General features: G+C 36.9%; 1 protein-coding gene across 1 annotated transcript; it reads left to right on the top strand.

Moving 5' to 3' along the window:
• Nucleotides 1-4635: 4635 nt before the first annotated feature.
• Nucleotides 4636-23044, top strand: LOC145684593 (engulfment and cell motility protein 1-like). The gene is made up of 4 exons (XM_081756985.1): nt 4636-6398; nt 12517-12692; nt 16849-16979; nt 22065-23044. Exons 1-4 carry the CDS (start codon nt 4710-4712, stop codon nt 22235-22237), a joined length of 2169 nt encoding a protein of 722 aa, XP_081613111.1. The 5' UTR covers nt 4636-4709; the 3' UTR covers nt 22238-23044.

Here is a 23044-nt window from a genome sequence, read left to right as displayed (position 1 = left end):
GCATTGTATATTACGACTAAACGCAATGAAATATATGCATGTATTTATTATAAAGACTTCCAGTATTGATACGATTATTTTATATAATAGAATAAATTGGCTATATTTGTATGAATGTATTCTGACATATCTGCAGGAATAAATTTTTTTTTATCACATTTCTATGTATTTCTTTGAAGTAGAGTCAGTAGAGTCAGAGTCAGTATCTTTAGGTAGAAACTCATATTGTGTCGGGCAAAATAGATTGCATGCTTTAGAGAAATTTAGTCTATGTTGGTGCTGGATTGTTACCAGAATGTTCTTCCATATTGGGTCGGTCCAAATGGAGTAGCCAAAGAACATTGTAATGTACCACGTGTTTGTGTTTATAAACAATTACACATACTCCTGTTTGTCAACATCAACCACATGTATTTACGATGGAATACTACACCTCACTTTGGATTAGTGCCACCAGCACCACCTACAAGTCACGTGAGATGGGAGCAGCAGCGCCACCGCTGCCCGTAGCGCGTTTATAATGAAGAGGATTTGACGGGCAGTCACCGGTCTTCTATTGTTCTTCCCTTCTCTAGCTTGCTTGGAGCTCTAGGTGAAACCCAACATCAAAGCCTCTAGTCTGCTGCGGGACTGTAGGCTTCCCTTCCACCCGGCTTAGCTTGTTCGAAGCTCTGTCGAGATCCCAGAGTTGCTTATCCTGCTTCGGTGCTCTGTGACTCTTAACCCCTCTCACTGCTTGCTTCGGAGCATTGGGAATTCCTACACCACTCTATCTAGCTTGCCTGGAGCTCTGTAGAGATTCTGCATCAAGGCTACAAGGTCTTGGGTTACCTTTTCCTACCTCGCATTAGAGGAAGTTGCATTATTTCTGTAAATACTCTTGTTATATTAGAGGATCTTTATAATAAACTGTAGTGGGAGTCGATTCCGGACTCTTTAATTTACTCAACCTAGCTCTTCCTACCCTTTCAAAGGGAAGACCTTTTACATGGTGGAGGCACCGGGTATCGATCCTAGTACCTCTCGCTGGCTTCAGTGAAGGCAGCATTTCCTCCAGTGTCAACATTTTAGTGCGTGATACTTCAGCTTGACGTTAATTCCAGGTGTGGTCGGAATCAAAACTCAAGGCACCTGCGAAGGAAACAATCTGGGTCATCCTTCAGATTGGGGGTTAGTGTTGAATAGATAATTCCAACACCTGTTCCATTTAGTTAGTTATCACAATTTTGATAAGAAAACTAGTCTTGTCCTCAGAAACGAGTTCATATTGAAGGTAGAAACAAGTTTTCCTTTTAATTTTTTAACAGATGTAGAAGGAAAATCAAGAAATAAATAGAAAAAGAAGAGAAAAGAATCAATTACCATCTTTCCTCTGCTGGAATGTTTGCTTTATCTTTCACTAACATAATAGATTATTATTTAAAGAAAGAAAGAAAGAAAAAAAACACAACGAGATTATATTTGTGTTTAGGCCTCTCTAAATACAAGTGAGTGCTCTTTCCCTCCCCTTCGTTGTTCATGATGGAGTAGCGTACTTAAAATCGTGGCTTTTAAGATTTGCTCTTTCTGGAGAAGGGTGTGGGGCAGCAAACGATGCCATTGCACCACAGGGCGGCAAATTACCTAGAGACACCCCTGTTCCCTGCCTTGAAAATATGGTTGGGCGACATGCGTTTTGCATTCAGTGAAGTAGCGAAAACCACCAATTATCAGATTCTTCAGCGTGCAGGACACGAGCTTTTATGAACAGGTTGATTGGTGGCTTTGAAGTGTCTCCTCCAACACCAAGGTTATATAAGACGCGGACCTATAGGTATGTGTGTAGAATCCGAACCACATGAACTCGCACGGGGAATCGAACTCTGATCTACAGCGAAGAGACACGCTAAGCATATAACCACGAGGGACCTATTCATGAACAGGTATTCTTCAGATGCCTTAATGTCAATGGTGACTATGTAGAAAACCAGAGGACCCATAACACCTACTTCCTACACAAAATTCTAACGTATGATAACCACATAAGCAATACCATCATACGGAAACTTATTTATGGACCATCCATTCCTGGTATATTCGTCACAACGAACTTTACCCTCATAATAAATTACATTCAGAATCTATCTCGAAGATCTCAAATCAGAAATCTCATAAATGTATTTCCCCATTAGCAAGACGGCGGCGGATAGCTGAATGACCTCAAACGAGGAAATGGCTTACTGCCTCGACTTCTGCTGGCGTATCTCCAACGAAATTGCACTTATTCCACCAGCGATCCGCTGCTTTGAGTCTGCGACTACCCGCCAATGCTCTCTCTCTCTCAGAAATATATAAAGGCAACCAAGAAAGTTCTGTCGCTTTTTGTGGAGGTCTGTGTTCAATTGGCAGTAACACCATGAGTTGAATACGAATGGAGATAAGTTGAGGGTCAGTTGTTGGTATGCATCCAACATATTACCTGGTTGTGGCAGTTCAGTTACACCTTGAAATTGCTTAAGGACAGAATGAACATGGGACCTCCACAGAGCGTCGTACGGGCGTGTATGCTATACGAGTTCAAACTGGGGTCAAACGCCACTGCAGCGAGGCGGAAGATATGTCAGGCCTTTGGTGAGACTGTTGTGACTACGCGGACAGTGCAGCGGTGGTTTAACAATTTAAGGACGGTGACGAAACAATCGAAGACGCACCACGTGTCAGAAGACCAACACATGTACAAAATGAAGATCTGCAGGTAGCAATTGAGGCGAACAGTGACCAGACATGTAAGGAACTGGGACTACAATTCAGCGTGAGTGGAGAAACCATTGGGCAGCTCCTCCATCAACTTGGGAAGCACTACAAGTTGGGTTGATGGCTCCCACGTTGCCGACTCCGGGCCAGAAGGCAACGCGAGCAGACACCTCTGTTTCTTTGCTGTCTCGTCTGAGGAAGGAGCCATTTCTTGACAGGGTATTCACATATGATGAGAAATGGGTCCTGCACGAAGCTTCACGGCGCTTTCATCATTGATTAGCATCCCATGAACCGGTTCCAAAACAGCCGAAACCAGCACTGCACCAGGCCTGTGTGTTTGGTGGACTGCTCGCGGCATCGCGTATCGGGAACTGCTACCAGCTGGTCAGAGCATCAATGCAACTGTGTACTGTTAGCAGCTGAGCCATGTTCAAGAAAAACTCAAAACTCTGGAGCCAGTACTTCTGAATCGCAAGAGGGTCCACCTGTTACAGGACAACGCTAAGCCCCACGTGGCTAGAATGACCCGGGATACCATTCTAAGCCTTGGACGGGAAACACTATTGCATCCGCCATACTCCCTGGACATTGCACCGTCCGATTATCACCTATTCCATTCTTTGGACAATCACCTTCGAAGACGCCTATTCAAATTTCTAGTAAGAGGTACAAAATTCACTTGATACCTTCTTCGCTTCACGGTCCACCAAGTTCTAACGCGATGGAATCCATGGCCTTCCAGAACGTTGGCAGAAGGTCATCGATGTTGATGGAGACTATTTGATCTTCCAGGTACGTCTTAAGTGACATATCGATGTTCGAAGGTGGTGGGTGAAAAAAGCGATAGAACTTTCTTAGTTACCTTTACAAGAAAAAACTAATATTAAGAACAAGACTTGACCATGGTGGATGCAAAACAACAAACACATGACACACATTTGTAACGTTCCTCAAGGTGTGTAGTTTGAATATAACAATTGAGAATTTGCTATCATAAGTAAAAATATTCTAAGCTACTTCCCAGATTGAAAATCCATGTAACTTTTATACTGCTGTGGATTATTTCCCGATTTCTTTAGCAAAATTCGTTTCAACATCCCCGCCCCTATTACCCCATTTATAAACAAAATATTCCACCTGCCGAGTCCAAATTTAATGTATTACCCTTAAATGTATAACTAAACCCTACAGAACTAACTTTTACAAACTTTAATGCCACGAATAATATATAATGTACGTGAAGACATATGAATAACAATTGACAAACGAAAAGCGAATATGCCCGATCGAAACTTTAGGAACAATTCGGCAAACCAGGTTGCCGTCCACTGTCATAGTGCTACTTTCTGGTCGGAAAAGTTTTATGGTACTCTATCTGGCTTTGGTCCGAATACGAAATCGAGCCGCACCAACGACAGCAGCCCAAATATCAAGACATTCGAACGTGCTCACACATTCGAACGGTCCTACTACTGTTGTAGATGGAGGACTGAAAGCACGTGCCGGTATTTGCTAATGGGGTTGACACTTTATGTTCTTAGTTTTGTAGTGATTTTTTTTTGGAATTGACGTATTTTACGATTCCACATACCGAACACTTTAAGTTCTGTTAAATGGTTTTGTTAAAAACAAATTTTTATTGTATATTTCATGTGCCATGCATTAAAAATAAAAAAAGTCTGATATCTTCTTTTATTCGAGTTTTTATATTTTTTTCAATGATTAAAAAAATCAGACTGTAAACATAACAGGTTAATATTGTGGAATTGGAACTGTATGAGCTTATCTTTAAAACGAAATAATCAATGAACCCGTAGTTATCTAATCTTAACCAACGATGATGAAGTTACGTAGCTGTTTATATTTGCTATCTTCAACACTGTTCATAGAGATGTAAAAGTACACTCAAACAAGTGAAAGTGATTTTATTACAAAGTTACAATAATTTTGTAAGTGCTCAAAAAAAAAAAAAAATGTCTCACAAAACTGAACCTGTAGTTGAAGCTCCGAAAGTGATTCGTGTGGCAGTGTGGTTCGACAAAAAGTATGATCTAGTGAAAATAGACGAACGAGAAAGTCTTACATCAATTGTCCACAATTTGTGTCTGAAATTTGGGCTTGGTGATTCCGAGATGTATGCATTACAAGTTCATAGTCCAGGGAGTAACATTTGTAAGTACATAACAGAGAAGAATAGAGGAGAAATCGTAAACGGTTCGATGTTAAAATTGACATTTTCGGTCACCAAAAACACTGAGATTTGCATGCAAAAGTTAAGAAGTGAGCTAAAACCCGAGAAACAAGCACATCTCATTCGGCTTGCTTATCTATCGAAAGATCCCACATTTGCACAAGAATTCATAAATAAGCAAGGCCTTCAACTCTTAATGTCACTTATTCTAGAAGGGAAATTAGACGATTGTGGGTTGGTAGAGGCCTTAACGTCCTTCGTTCAGTTAATGGAACAAGGAAGTATCTCATGGGACATTCTAGAGGACGCTTTCGTAGACAAAATTGTCAGTTACGTGAAAATGCCCCTGGAATCGGAACGCGACAAAGTTTCTGATGTTGCCCTTTCTATTTTGTATAATTTTGTTGATCAAAGTTCTAGTAAATACAAATTTGAAGAGCAAATCCTTATACCAACCGTGGTACAATGTTTACGAAGCCGTCAAGTTCAACACAATGCTTTGGTGTTTATAAATTCCGTATTGCTAAAAGCAGAAGATAATCAGAGAAAGGAAATAATTCAAATACTAGATTCCAATCAAATTCAACAAACGATAACTACACACATTCTCTACTTTAGCCCACAGCACATTGTCACTAATGAATTGAAACACGAGTTGTATGTTTTTCAGTCCATTTTGCTGGGGCAATTAGTTACAAAAATGAATACAATTTTGGATCCAGAAAGTGACGAACTATCCGAGAAAATAAATGATCTATCTTCTATAATAGTTCACAGTGCCATGGCGTCATCAGGTGGTGCTTTGCCTACGATTTATGAAGCATGTAGTATCTCTCCTTCTGATCATAAGCCTTTTATAAATTTCCATACTGGGACCTGTACAGTATTAGATTTTGAATGTATCTGCTATTTTGCTTCATATTATAAAAGTGAATATGAAAAGTTAGCGTTAGATATTCTTCTGAAACCTCAAAATTTCGGCTCTACTTTAGATCAACTGGCTATGAGTGTTGTTAGAATGTTGTCTAATTTGTTGCATATAGGCGAACATCCGAGCGAACACGGTACTATGTATTACCCGATGTTTTTCAGCCACGATTTTCCATTTGAAGAACTTTTCTCTGAAACTATGATCTTAATGATTAAAACGCGCAAAGAAATGCAAGCTACAGCTGAGGATTACGCTCAATTGCTTCGTGTTATGCGTGAACAAGTGAACAAAGCCCTATTAAAATACCCAAAGGATTTCGAAACATTTCGTGGTTATCTGCAGGAGTTGCCGTATTCAGTCATTTCACAAATGTGGCAAGAAGAACGTTTATCCAAGGAAAAGTGGGAGTTTGAGAATTTTGAATCAATTCGTGAGCTAAAACAAGAGATAACACCTGAATACATAGAATTGATTCAGCAGAATAGATTGAGATATCTTGTTAAAGGGAGCGTGTTTCCCAAATACTCAGCACGGGGACAGGTAAGATGAATTAGTTAATTCATAGAATAACAGCATTATTAAATTATTTATTTATATTGTTACCCCACCATTTTAGGAGTGCCGATATTTAATTTATTATTATTTTAAGTATTCTGCCTTTTGGGCAGGTCCTGGGACGAATGAGGATTTTTAAAATTCAATTTTAGATTTGGGTCTGGAAATGTTTCTTCCACTTTTGTCGATCTTCAGTTTCCTCTTTTAACTCCCAATATTTGCTCCTATCAGCTGTGTTCTTCTTCCTACTCCTCGGTTTTTTTTCATCTTTCCTTCTATGGGGATATGAAGAAGACAATTTCTTCGCAAGATAATGCCCAATCCAATTTGCCTTCCTACGAAGGATGGTGGTTGAAAGCGGGCTCTTCTCTTCTATACGTTTTAAAACATCTTCGTTTGTTGCTGTCTCTGTCCACTTGATCTTCTGCAGCTTCCTCCAACACCACATTTCGAAGTTCTCTAAATATATGTTCTCTAACTTTCGTAGAGGTCAAGTCTCTGAACCATACAATTCAATACTCCAGCACTTGGCCAACTTTTTTCTTAGTCCAATGTTAAGGCTGTTAGTTAAAAGTGATAATTTCTTGTTGAATGCTTCTTTGGCTGTAGCACTTCTTGATCTGATCTTTTTGGTGCAATAAGCGTCTCTTGTCGAAAAACTTCTGAGATACTTGAAATGATCGACCTCTTCAAGTTCTCTTTGCTCTCTCTGACCCACAAGGGCGCATTTTCACCGGATATTCTGTGCTTTCCAACCGTTTTTGATTAACAACACACTCAGCGGATGTCCGCGACGTCGCCAATGATTGCATGGGTCACTTAGGTCACAACTTGGACAAACACCGTGTGCTAGGGTTTCCTGGTAGTTTTCACGTTTTCCCTCACTTTCTGCATTTCACTATTTCGTTCATTATAATAATCGATATCTCCTATAGGATAGCCTCGGTGCTAATGCGTGGAACGTAAAACAAGACAAATTTTCATTACTGAGTTACAGCTTTTGTCTAAATCTGACTCGCTTCTGAGATCCAGTAACCTGAATGGACTCGGCGACCCAGACACCCCTAGTAACCCGGCAGACCTGATGAATGAGAAGTGGACGAAGTATCATCTCTACTGCATTACTGTGGAATTTTATAATAGGTTTACGATGCCCACTACTCGAGATAGAATACCCACGTGTTTGATTCCTGGTGTGACATTTCTTAATTAAGGTACCATGTTTTGATTATTTCATGCTTATTTATCTTCCCGTATTGAAAAAAATACAATGGTTTTGAGCACAGTCTATACAAAAAGATTTAACGAAACATTGTAACGTTCTTAACGACATCCCTTGTATCCTACACGACAAGTTGGTGGTCCGCGTAGGCCGAAGCAGCGTGGAGGAGGGTTGGTGTCACCTAGCGCGGAGATAGGATAGGAACCTCTTGCCCGAGTAGCGCAGAAGTAAGGTTAGGGATTCTCTCCTGCCCAAACCAGAGCAAAGAGAAAGGTAAGAATGATCAGATGGAACTGATGTCTTTTTGTTCTCGAAGTGCTCCTTTATAGTCATACTTTGGAGGGAGAGCTTCTGGAGGAGTTGTCGGAGTCCTTCGTGGTTCTCCGTCTCCTTCTTCGTACTTCTTCGTAGATGGTTCTGTCGGCTGCCTGATAATCCTCGTGGAGAAGCATATTTTGTTGTTTACAAATATGTGGGAGTATTGCAATGTCTATATAGTATTGAACCTGTGTCGTCCTGCACCCGAAAAGACGAAAATTAATCGTTAATTACTGCCATCTACATTTTCACAAAAATGATAGATCATTTTTATAAGAAAAGAAAGAGCACAAGGGTGTAAAATTAAATATATAGGCTACCTCAATCATTTCTTTGTTAAACAAATATTGTTATGTTAAGAAAGTGTACCAATGTTAATCTAGGTAGTAAGTTTGCGGAGGGAGTCCAGACTCGGTAGCTAGCACGCGTGAGTACGCCCCTGCTAAGGATCTTTATCGTGTAGAACTTTATAAACTCCATTTTTTCTTATAACTATTTTCCTCTAGAAATGAATAATTTTAGAGATAATTGAAAAAAGAAACTATTTTTCCCCTTCTCCTCCCCCTAGAAAACACGGCTCTAAGCAGGCCCTTACCCAGCCCAAAAATGTAGGGAGGGGCCGATTCAACCATATTATATAGTTCATTTGCAAGCCTACCGTGAAAATTTTAGGGGAGCCAACAAAAACTTAGGGGGGCGCCCCCACCTAAACCCCTCGGGATACGGGCCTGGCTCTAAGTAAGGGTACTTTCCAGGGTATGCTCTGAGGATCTCCACAAAAATGCAGCTTGTTCAGATTTATTTCGAAGTTGAAGTTCAATTTTACTGGATTAATATTGTATCAGTACTCCAGTTTTGATCTTAACCCATTTTTAAGTTGCAATCGAATACACCAAATTCCGTGAGTAACATCTTTTGTTGCGCGAATGCTGAACCAGGAATGAATTCCGGGAAAATCTAAGGGAATTTCCCTCCGTGCAAATAAGAATTCTGTCATTATACGCTGAAGCTGTATTATTTACAGAAAAGAAATTTCTCCGCCTCCGAGGATTCGTAAGCCTTCCGCGGCTGAGAATACACTATATCTGAATTCACAACTGGTTGGAACTTTATACGCATTTAGAAAGCATCTCTTCAGCGATGGATGTGAATTTAATACATAAAACGTGCGATTATTGAATTTCATATTTCAACCTATAGTAATTTGGTTTAAGCACAAGTGGTACCAGTAGCGTACGCTGAATTTCATCAAGTTGAGTTCAAGATCTGCATACATACCTTACTACGGCAAATGTTTATTTTTTTCATTCGCTCAAGGGAAGAGTTAAAACCCGGAACCTTCCTACATACGAGGGAAGATCTTTCTGGAGTTTCGTCTGTTATAAAGGAATGAGGCGTTAGCGGTAAGCGTAATACATGGAGTTGGCAACTGTGCAGAGTTTCAGCCACCCGCCATCTACGGCGCTTCAAACTCATCCTACGATAGAAGTGTCTCAACCAAGGATGTTATAAAATAGAGGATCTGCCCATACAACAAAATCGTGAAGCCATACGTCACAGCTTCGCCACACCTACTCTGCCCACTCTGCGCCACTAAGATTGCAATGTTTCGAGTCAACAATCATGGCGGAAACAAGAGTAGCCAATCAAACGTGAAGGCTCAGACGATGCTCAGTTTTTTTTTTTTTTTTTTTTTTTTTTGCTTTATTGAGTTCATATGTTGAAGATACGAATGGGCAGATCCTCTATTTTATAACATCCTTGGTCTCAACCGCTATGGAGACTATGTCAAAAAATAACCTATTATATGTACTATCTGTTGGCTGTATTAGTTGTATGAAATTATATATATATATATATATATATATATATATATATATATATATATATATATATATATATATATATATATATATATATATATATATATATATATACACGTTTCATCGCAGGTTTTGTAACCTTACTTTCTGACTACCTGCGTAGAACGAGGTATGGCACTATTTCCTGAATTAGGGGTTCTATCTATTTAAAATTCCTCTATTTATTGACATTCATAATTCTGCGATGAGTGACTGTCTTGTTTCACAACATTTTAGTGAATGGTAGAAAAGCACTGATTGCTGAATTGCGCAATTTCTTTTTACACTATATTTCTTTTATTACACATCTTATTTCTCTTTATACTGTACATTCCTACCATAAACCCTTTTCACTGTACAAATTGCATTAACCATAGCCTATTATGTCCTTTAATAAGCGCGGTGGAATCATGATTATCGATCCTAAACTGCTATTTTGAAATAACGTTCGATGTCTTGAAGCAGCAAGATCTTCCATATCACCTAGCTCAGATTGCACTGTGTCTGGTGAACACAATATTGATGCTCCCAGCCAAAGATAGCATCTTTTCGTTGGCCGTGAAATAGTAACCAAGAGTTTTTTTTTATTATTATTTATTTTATTTTAACGTCGCAATATATATCCAGGCTGTCCCAGAAGTCCTGCACCATCAGCCCACTGACTTACATGAGGTAAACCTTTGGGAGGACAGGTAGCGCCACCAGTGAAAACTGTTGGCAGGCATAAAGGACAGGTTCGTGGGATTAAGTCAAGGCTACTTCTGCGTGTGTAGCGAGTGTTCCCGTAAAGTCAAAAAGGGCAACATGAGTGAGGACCAAATTGCAATTCGAGCTGTGTTACGATTTTTATGGGAAAAAGGACTAACTGTAAAAGCTGCTGCGGAGGAAATTTGTAGTGTAGAGAACAAAGTAGTATTAGATCGATCATCAGCACGACAACTTCCCGTTGGTTCAAAAAATTTACTTCAAGTGATTTAAACCTCGCGGACAAGCAGTGCAAGGGGAGACCTCCGATGGACATTAACGGCCCTCTGCAAGATCCTGTGAGTGCTGAACCAAAATCGAACACACGTGTGTTAGCAAGAAAGGTTGATTACATGATTGCATGACATGGATTGCATGATTGCATGACATGCAGTAAGCCATCGATTGCATGACACGGATTACGTCAATAAACAATCCCGAAAAAATCCCCATGAGGTGACAGAGGAGCAGACCAGCGCAGAGTGTTAATTTGCCAGACTTTTTTAAAAGAACCGCGTGATATCCGTTTTTGGAGAATTGTGACAGGAGATGAGAAGTGGGTGTTTTTGAAAAACCATGACACGTAAACAGTGGGAGAAAAAAAGGACAGGAAGCCCTACCCAATGTGAAACAGGACAGAATTGGGAAAAAGCTCTTGCTGTGTGTAGTGGAATATTGACAGGATAATTCATTTTGAGTTTGTTCCAGAGAGTCGTGCTGTAACAGGTAAACTGTATTCTGAACAACTACGCCGAGTGTATGTCATTCTGAACGAGAAATATCCGGCATTAACGAGGAGGAAGAGGTTATTGCTGCAAATTGACAATGCTCTGAGTCATCGGTCTCAAAGTGTGACTCACACCCTGACTGAACTTGACGGTTTGAGTTGTTAGCTCACCTGCCTATAGTCCAGATATTGCACACTCAGATTATGGTTTGTTTCGCTTTTTCTCACATTTCTTGTGTGGTCGGCAATTCAATTCATATAATGAGGTGCATGTTGTCTGTCCCGAGTTTTTCAATTCTAAACGTACCATCTGATATCGCTATCAGATTGAATTGTTGCCTCAAAGATGGATGAAGGTCATCGAACATGATGGCCTCTACTTTGCCGAATAAAGGTTTCTCTTTATTTCAGATATTTGTGTTTCATTTTCCTCCTTCTATGGTGCAGAACTTTTGGAACAGCCTGGTATATAGCATAAACTTTGACAGTATTGATGAACAGTGCATCCTTTACCTTGCAGTGGTGTCCGCCACTATTCTCAACATTTAGTTGCGTAAATACGTCATCTCCTCTGCTACGCATTCAGGCTATCCTATCACTGACCGATACATTAGGGAAGTTCTAAAGCTCTAGGCCGCTACGTACCCTTGCTTCAGAGAACTCTGAACACCGTATTTCAGCACGACAATGCATGGTCATCTTAACTCGTAATGTGCAACTTTCCTTTTAGGGACAACGGCTGCTGCTGTTTCCCTGGCTTGTATGGGCGCCCGACATGTTGATCAAACATGAGTGAGATAAGGTTGATCGGCACTTTGATCACTGTTCTCTCGCACACAGTGCCTCTTGTAGACTCACTTACTGTTTGGTCACTGATGTATGATGTGTAATTAACATGTAAATATAAGTAATTAAGAAGTATCCTTTGTAGCAACTATTAGCGGTATCCTTAATTCCACATTAGTTTAGCAATTATGGAAGTTCAAACATATGAACTCTTAATATAGAAACAGTCCAGTGTGAAGAGTTTTTTCACTTTGACTGTGATTATTTTGTACCCTGGTTACAACATATCATAGAAAAGTATGATCATGTCTACCCAATCGAAGGGTCCTAAACTATACATTAATCATATCATGTATAAATAGTTGTAAATGTTCTTTGCAATTAAGAATAAGTACTATGTAAAAAAAAAAATACTGTTACACTTTCTTATGGCTTTTGTTACAGAGAATAAAAGGGAAATGGTGGTCCGCAGTTTTGTCACATAATCATAAGACTCTGTTTTACGGAGACTATGTGGAATATGAAAATAAACCACCAGAAGATCTCTCAGATCAAATTCCAATCAGCAATATAACTAATTTGATCGTTGGGAAGAATTGTCCACACGTCAAAGAATTCAGGTTAGTACTATTCTCTAAATATCGACTCATCTGACAGAATCTAATCTAAAAGGAGAAACAAGTTAGCGGAATTTTCCACTTCCAATCCCAGATAGCGCATATATATAGCTAAAAATGATTATGTTAATACAACTCAATCTTAACGCAAACCAACATCCAGGTTTAGCATAAATGTTTCATTCGTTTTGAAAAGGCTATATTTTCAAAAGTATAACACATACACATGAAAAAAAAAAAAAAAAAAACGAACTCACCAACGTTGTACTGTGTGGCAGCAAAGTTCATTATTATCTTTCCGATCGATGTGGCAGTGTGCAGTGTGGCACTGTGGTAACTGTCGAAAATGGACGGAAAGCTAGAAAAAAGTCTTTGTGTGCTTGAATATGCCAGGTGTTCGTCTGTTATAGCTGTGCAACTGTAACCTCTTTCCGGATCTGCCCTCCTGCAGTCTCACCACTGAGTGTTTTCAGAAGACCTGAACTTACCTGGTTAAGACATCGAAGAACATTTCCAAAAGGAGATTACAGACCTTTTCCCAAATCGCCCTCCGGTTTCAATAACGAGATTAGCATCAAGCACCGAGAGGTTCCAATGTCTCGTCTCGAAATCCTCACGGACGTTCAGACGGTCACTCAGACTACAGCATACACAAACTTTACTCATATATGTAACAAAAACACATTGAATAAAATGACACTATGCTTATTTATTAAAACACTAATAATAAAAATAATGTAGAAGAGAAAAACAATCTTAACACTCAACACTGAACATATAACTATTTTCACTAATAAAATCGCACTTCACTTTTACACTCTGTAAAGAAAAAATAGCGACACCTCAATTCTTAAACTAACTTACACAGAAAACCATAGTTGCAGCCCGTTAGAAGAGGAATAGAAGGAAATGAAGAGTGGGATAGTTCATTTGCGTTATCTGTGACACCTGTGGTGTAGGACATCGCTTGTCAATTGTTTGTGTATCACTAGTATTTTCGATAGATGGCACTGAGTGCGTCTCGTAAATTATTGTAGTAAGAATTCTGCATTGCATTTGTAATGTGTAGGCTGAGGTAAATAGCATTTTATGATTGTTCTTTGCTTTCTCATTGTTTGGACAGTGTGTCAAGTGGCAAAATTTTTGTTGTGCAGTGTTGTTTGTGTGTGATATTGTTGCTACATGTGGACTGTAAACAAATAAGATGGGTAAGAAATGTGAGTTGTGGCAAATCTCTAAAAGAATAGATGGAATTCTGAAAATCCATCATTCTACGGCAGGAAGAGTAATTCACAAGTGCAAACAGCATAACAAATCGTCCCTTCGTCAACAGTGTGAAAGAAAAAAGAAAGCATCACCCAGAGCAGATTGCTAAATGAAATCAATAGCACCGCAGATTTAATGAGTGATTTCCCAAAAAATCGCTTTTGTAGTTTGACATGATCTTGGAACCGCAGTTACTTGTACAACTGTATTGTCTTGACTGTATGAAGAGGATATTACAAAGAAAAAACCGCGTAGAAAGTCGAAACTGACAAAACACAGAGGACTTCAACATGTAGTTTTGTGAGTTGATATACAACTTGGACTTATGACAACTGAAAGCATGTCGTTTTCTTCATTGAAAAGAAGTTTAGAATAGTGGGAAACGATAGTGGTGTGAAGTTGTGGATACGAACAAGCAAGGAACTTGACAAGGATTTTGTTTAAGAGATTCAAATATTCAGTTACTGAGTGATGATATGGGCATGGTTCACCGTTAAAGACGTCAGAACGACGGATATATGTGAAGGATCGTTTGATGCACGAAAATATCATCAAATTCTGGCACGTAAAGTTCTTACAACAGCTAAAGATGACTTTTCTGAAGAAGATATGGACTACTTCCTTTCCCAGGACGATAATGCTTCATGTCACCGAGCCAAAATTGTTAATACGTGGTTCAAGAATATGACTATTTAGAGACTCGTGTGGCCTACAAACTCACCCGACATGAATCCAGTTGAAAATCTGTGGATCAATATGAGTAGAAATTTCAATAGACAACTATCTCAAATAGAATGGAATTCAAGGAACAGATAATCCGGGTGTTATTCCGTGATATCGAGGTTGCATTTTGCAATAGCTTTGTTACCAATGCGGGAAGCCCATGGTGCACATACAAAATACTAGTTTGGTGTATCGTACTTCTCGATGTTTGCACACAATATGTCTTACCCTAAAGAAATTCCATTTCTTGTTTTCTGCTATTGTTGTTGATCTTTTTCAGTTTTATGAATTACTCTTCCTACAAACGATTTTGCTCAAAACACACATAGCTACTTATATATGCATATAAATTCACCAAATTCACGTCAAAAGCCTCAAACTCTGGCGCAAGTATTAAGAATGAACTGCTCATTAGGAATATGCCTTGTAATATTATCAGGAATTCATGTAAAAATTCATATTGATTAAAGTATGTTGAGAAAACCATATTAGAGCAAGTGTCGCTATTTTTTCTTTACAGAGTGTATTATATTATAACCCTTTTACCACACACACACATATATATATATATAGGGGCGGATCCAAGAGGGTGCTATAGTGGCTATAGCCCCCCTGACGTTCAGGTATACACTGGATAAAATGGGCTTTAATCCTGCTTTACACTCACACCACTAATACGCATGGGGAATTAGCACTGTGGGGTAACACTGGGTAATCCCACGAGGTATTTATGGGATTGATTGTATTTTTTTACGAAGAATAACACATGGACTAATCCCCTTCATCAAAATCCTGAACACTTCTTGTATACAACATTAACAAAAGTATTTTTCCTAAGGTGAAAACCGTGTTATGAAGAAGTCTGTCTCGGAGTAAATATAGGAGAGTAAAAGCAATTGCTGAGAAGCCGACATTTTTTTTTTTCCATGGATTTAAATGCAATACAGCTCTTATGGGGTTCATTTTTGGATTAGTGATAATAAATATACATTCTGCTGCTAGTTTTACAAATGATTGGTTGTACAGAGACTAACTTCGTAACTCGACATGCATTTGGATACTTTCTTAATAAAACTATATTTGTTTGACAGAGAGATACTTGATATAGACTAAATATTTGACCTTACTCATCATCTGTACTATTTTCTTTTCTGATAAAAACAAACTAATTTTATCATTTTTCGTGAGAATACAGATAGCTATAAGTCTTGCATGTCTTTTTCTTTCCGGCTGTAGAATAACACCCATTCGATACTACGTAAACATAATGTCTTGTATCATTGGACCCCTCTCAACAAAAATTTCTAGGTGTGGGCCTGTGGTTCTATATTGAATTATTCTGAAATGTGCATTTTTAGATAGAGCAGAGTACAAATTTAAGACAACTCGTTTCAAATATATATATATATATATATATATATATATATATATATATATATATATATATATATATATATATATATATATACGGGGCCGTGCAGTGGAAAATCAGCGCCCGGGGCGAGAGTATACGACGGCGCTCCAATACACATATTCCAAGCATTTTTGCTATATTTTTTCCTTTTTTCTCCCGAATTTTTGCCCCATTACTTCGGCATCCGGGGCCGTCGTCCCGCTCGCCCCCCACGGCACGGCCCTGTATATATATATATATATATATATATATATATATATATATATATATATATATATATATATATTAAATATTCAGTTCCAAAGTTCCTTTTCACACATCTTCATAAACTTATAGCTATAGCCTATTCTACCTATGAATATCAATATTGTTTGAAGCTTCTTTTTCCAGTCTTCAGTGGCGGATCTAGCCTACCCCCCGCCCAGTTTTTAAATAAAAAACATTAAGTAATTATTTCTACATATCTGAACATTTATAGTAAACTCATGATATACCTATCATAGTTTGGGTTCTGGCTGCTCTCCTCCCCCAGATTTTACCTTCCAGATCCGCCGCAGCCTAACACTATATGAAACGGGATGTTATGCATGAAGTAGGAACCGAGCCGCTACTGGAAGTTATATCCAAGCACTGCCACTAGGAGTCAAACCTGGAATCACGCAGATAGAAAGCAAGCGAGGTAACCACGTGACCACAAAGGGACACTTTGAATGTTAGGAAACTAACTATATGATTTCGTTTTCTTAATGATTTCAGAGGTCGCAAATCCTTTCATGATCTCGCCTTCTCATTGGTTTTTGGGTTTGAAGAAGCTGGAACATTGGACTTCGTTGCACCAGATAAGAAAACGTTTGACTATTGGACGGATGGATTCAACGTGCTACTAGGTACGACATTATTGGTTATTTTAGATTGGGTACAAGAGTGACATTCAAAATGTATTATTATTATTATTATTATTATTATTATTATTATTATTATTATTATTATTATTATTATTATTATTATTATTGCGAGGGTGATTCAGAAAGTAATGCCACCAATGTGATATCTTTATTTGTGTTTGAGAGCTGGGACCGATACAGGTATCAGTGTGTAGTTTGCAATGTCAGCTACAAATAGTGGCATCATTTTTCAGCATGGTCCCCATTATGGGCAACACACTTCTGCCAACGCGAAACAATTTTTCATGCCGTCGACGAAGAATTGTGGTGGTTCATGGCGACACTATTGCCGAACTGCTGTTTCTACCTCCGCCTCACAACTGTAGCGTTGGCTCTTAAGGTGATCCTTAAGTTTGGGAAGTAGTCAAAAGTCGCAAGGAACAAGATCCGGACTATAGGCATCATGAGGCAGAATGTCAACATTTCGCCAACAGATGGGACAACTTTGAATTTTTTGGCCGTGGTGAGGACGTGGACTCCATCAACTGACGCTTCGTTTTCGGGTCGTAATGATATATTCACGACTCGTTCCTGGACGCACAACCTTCCGCAGTCAGAAATTCAGCGCACTGACAGCGCACTGTTTCACCCGGACGTCACCACTGGATGCCATAGATTGCTCCATTACTCTGGAACAAGAAGAGATAGGAAGGTGAAACAAGTCACATTCTATAGCTTAAACATCAGTGCATTAATGATAATCAGTTCAGAGTGTTTGCAGTACTATTGGCCAAGTAGTGGGCTTGGAGGCATTACTTTCTGAATGACCCACATATTATTATTATTATTATTATTATTATTATTATTATTATTATTATTATTATTATTATTGAGATATAAAACTAAAGATAAGTTTATGACTCATCCTGCGATAAAATATTCTGAAAGTAAATTGTCCTCATTCAATTTCTAGTGAAGAACTACCACAGGAGACTTAACAGAGCAAAGTGAGAAAAAAATCATGCTAGGAGTGTAGAGTGTTAGGAGTTTACGCAAGGTAATAAGATGACACACCGACAAACTGATGGAGGTGATAACAGGCATTAAATTAAACAAAGAAATGTCTAATGAACATAGGTTGAAATCGGCACCATTTCCATCTGAGAGATGTTAAAAAAGTGCAGATAAAGCTGATATAATACCAAATAAATGACGAAAAAATTCAGGTATCCAGCTGGAAATCAATACTACAACAAAATACAGGAATTGGGGAATCTGCAAAGAGCAGAATTAGCAGCATTTGGATAAAATGGAGATTAGTGGCAGTAATGTTGTGTGACCATACGGTACCAATACGTCTTAAAGGAAAAGTTTGCAAAACAGTGAGACATACGGAGCGGAATGATGACGACGAATAGTAATAATAACGATTAAGAATATATAATATTAACAATTAAGAATATATAATAATAACAATTAAGAATATATAATAATAACAATTAAGAATATATAATAATAACGATTAAGAATATATAATATTAACAATTAAGAATATATAATAATAACAATTTAAATACATAATAATAACAATTAAGAATATATAATAATAACGATTAAGAATATATAATAATAACAATTAAGAATACATAATAATAACAATGAAGAATATATAATAATAACAATTAAAATACAAAATAATAACAATTAAGAATATACAATTAAGAATACATAATAATAACAATTAAGAATATACAATTAAGAATATATATTAATAACGATTAAGTATATATAAGAATAACAATTAAAAATACATAATACATAATAATAACAATTAAGAATATATAATATTAACAATTAAGAATACATAATAATAACAATTAAGAATATACAATTAAGAATATATAATAATAACAATTAAGAATATATAAGAATTACGATTAAGAATATATAATAATAACAATTAAGAATACATAATAATAACAATTAAGAATATATAATATTAACAATTAAGAATATACAATTAAGAATACATAATAATAACAATTAAGAATATACAATTAGGAATATATAATAATAACAATTTAAATACATAATAATAACAATTAAGAATATATAATAATAACAATTAAGAATACGTAATAATAACAATGAAGAATATATAATAATAACAATTAAAATACAAAATAATAACAATTAAGAATATACAATTAAGAATACATAATAATAACAATTAAGAATATACAATTAAGAATATATATTAATAACGATTAAGAATATATAATAATAACAATTAAGAATACATAATAATGACAATTAAGAATATACAATTAAGAATATATAAGAATAACGATTAAGAATATATAATAACAATTAAGAATACATAATAATGACGATTAAGAATATATAATAATAACGATTAAGAATATATAATAATAACGATTAAGAATATATAATAATAACGATTAAGAATATATAATAATAACGATTAAGAATATATAACAATAACGATTAAGAATATACAAATATTTTCACCTCCTGCAACCTGTAACGCTTAAATACTTTGAACTTTGCATATTAGCATTTACTGGAAGATTGAGTCGCCTTGCTGTTATAATAAAAATGGTTGTATTCTTACGTTAAAAGCTTTCACCAAATGTTACGTTTTTATGTTAAATGGTTGAAAAGCTACATACAATAACGACTTCACATAAAATTAAGCTTTTCACACACTCTGTTGTTCCATCTTTTTTTTCACGGCCTTGATCAATTCCGTTAAGTCGTGCTTATTGAAATCATACAACCATTATGAGATTTCAGTGATGATACTGATGAAATTTTCGTAGAATTTGGTCCAACAGTTTGAGAATAATTAACAACCATAGTCCTACATACTTTCTGTAGCTAGTCACATTCTCTTGTTTTGTATACAGTGTAAGATTTGCTATTTAAAATAGTTTGTACATTCAAAAATTCTATTGAACATAGCTTTCTTATAGTCCGCGTCACCCTAATTGGCGTTTGGCATCAGCCAATAAGCTGGCAGTGTGCTGTTACTAGTCCTTCAGGAAGGAATCTAATCATTCATAATTGATTTGCTTCGCATTTGAATTGATTTCTGTTAAAAGGGTGTATGTAACTTTTTTTTTTTTTTTTTTTTACGATTTTTACTTTTATTACAAAACTAAGTATTTTAGAGGTAGATGCAACGATTTCTGTTAAAATGAAGTGTATTCCTTGAAACGTGTTGAAAATATAAGGCATTGAAATATGTGATTTCTGTTAAAAGGGCGTAATTCCACAAATACACCCTTTTAACTGAAAATCAGACAAGCAAGAGTATCATAATGATGAGCGTTACACAAGGAAAGATGTCCTAAACTTCTTTCCTGGTCGCGATCCCAACGTTCTTCCACGTGACGGGGTTTTCGCCATCATCAAACGAACTCTTAGGAAACGTAAATGCCTTTACACTGTACACTGTAGCAGGTCTGATAACTTCACTATTGTTCAATTCAGTGGCGAAGATATTTTAGATTTCAGGTCATGGTGGCCACAATACTATAAGAAAAAAATCTAGTTTCTCTGGAGACAAGGAACAAACAGAGAAAGGATAAAATAAAATAACTCTTGGGAACAGCAGCCTTCATCACTTTATCTATTCTGCGTACAATCCATGAGTATGAACAGGTTTTTCCAAGTGTTAATGGACTAATGAAATACACTTTCATCATGCCATGCAACACTACGAAAACGGTATTACTTTCTAAAACTAAACTGAACAGAACATGAGATATCCCTTTGAAGATGGACGAGATCAGACTTGAAAAAGTGCATGGATTAAATACTGGATCAACATAAATATTTATATCGCTCAATTAAGCCATTCTACCATCCAATCAGTGACATTAAGAAGAGTGACTCATTAAAAATACATTATGTTATAAGGTGTTGGCACTTTCAGAATACTGTATTCTTTGTTTTTCCTAAAATATTGCATTCTGCTGATTTGTACTAGTATTACATCTTTCTGAAAAGCACAGTACTAAATGTAATGATTATATTATTATAATATTTTAATGTACCCTTTTGGTCGGTCTATCAGCTGTGTTGGAATCTGAACACACGCTCAGGAATTTGCGGACTAAAACTTAAAGAAAACTCACTTGGTTTAAAAATAAAAATCCTACAATTAAAATAATATTTTCTTATGCAATGCTATTTACTTGCATTCCCAATTATGTATTGCGCACAACAAAAGTAAAAACCACTTAAATTTGTACTTGCCTGATTTGGCATTAGACCAGCTGAAGACCAGTCTCTGCTTTGTTGCCACTGTTATTGTGAGAAAATTTCACCTTTTATACTGGCATAATATTAAGGTTTGCAGGATTTATATTTAGCATGTACGTGGTCAAGGTATATTCCAGCATTAACCTCAGCATTTCCCGATATCGGTAAACATGGAAGTCAAAGTACTTTACAAGTCGGAGTAAGACAAACAGTGACTACAAGTGTTAATTCAGAACTTACCATGACAGAGATTAAATACCTGTATATTAAATATATATATATATATTTGAGAGACAAAATGTTTGCTTTCAAATTATTGTTATTACCAATTACTATTATTAGTATCTTTGTCTTTCATCAATATACTATCAATATAACAGTGTCTAAAATTGTAGATATAGTTAAGAGAAACCCTGCTTTCACATTTTGTCACAATGTTTTCTGTTAAAAGGGCGTATGTATCCAAAGTTTAATGTTTTTTGTAGATTAAACAATAATTCCCAGTTATATCTTATATAGCTTATAAACAATCAGTAACCATGTACATTTACACATATTTTTCTTTTTTTCAACAGCGAACCTACTCGTGAGAAAACAGTTTTTTTTTGTCATTTCCCGAAAATTTTGTTTATTGCACATACGCCCTTTTAACAGAAAGCGATTCATTTGTGGAGAATTATGAATGATTATATTCCTCCCTGAAGGTTTAATAACAACACACTGCGAGCTTATTAGCTGATGAAACACGCCAATTCGGGTGACGAGGACTATAATTTATTGCTTCGTATATACTTTCAGGGAATCCTATGGTAAGCGAGAGTTGTGCAACTGACCTGGAGACCTTATTAAATATAGACATCAGATTGCGTCTTCTAGATGCAGATAGCGTTGATATACCACAACAACGACCAGTGATACCAGATGATCCTCCAGATTTTAATTTTGCTTGTCAAAGACATACTTTTACTTAATTCTGTCTTATTTAAAGTAATAGTGCGATGGCCACTCGGAAAGTAAATTTCGATTGGTTAGAAAAGAAAACAAAGTAAATAAGAAGAATTTATTATATACATCGGAAAACTACTTCTTTGCTCTATTTTTCAACATAGTTTCCATGAACATTTAAGCATATATCATATCTCTGTACTAGCTTAGAAATTCCATCAGCATAAAAATCTCCCTTCTGTACCTTTAGCCAGCTTGTGACCGCATCTTTCAGGTCATAACCTCTGTGTCACTACATTGTATAACACAGTCCTGAAAATTTGTGGAAATTCATCGGAAAACTCCGAGATTGTGAAACGTCGACTTTCAGGAACTCTTGAACTAATTTTCTGAACGAGTTCGTCAGTGACCACTGCTGGCCTGTCACTCCTTTCTTCGTCATGAATGTTTGTTCATCCACTTTTAAATGAACGAACCCATTCACGAACAACTCCTTCACTCATCACACTTGCTCCATATACGGCACAAAGTTCCGGATGAATATCTGCTGTCGATTATTGTTTTGCCGTAAGAAAACCTGTGACAGCTCGTACCTCGCACTTGGTGGGGTTTTCTATTGCTGCATACATTTTGAGACGCTACAAAAGTGGAACTAGTGATCAGATAACCTTCACTTTATCACGATTGAATGCAGACTGATCTACCGCGCACGTCCATGCAAAGTTGGTTGCGTTGCCCCCACTACTTCAAGCACAGTGACCAATCGGAGGTTACTTTCCGAACGTACCTCGTAATAATAAAATACCAAAAGAATTTCATGTATAAGAAGGAAG

This window comes from Thermobia domestica, chromosome 5, assembly GCF_964235325.1.
Source record: "Thermobia domestica chromosome 5, izTheDome1.hap1.1, whole genome shotgun sequence".
In the NCBI taxonomy this organism is placed as follows: Eukaryota; Metazoa; Arthropoda; class Insecta; order Zygentoma; family Lepismatidae; genus Thermobia; species Thermobia domestica.
The sequence above is the reverse complement of the archived record's forward strand: the minus strand, read 5'-3'. Positions and strand labels throughout refer to the sequence as shown.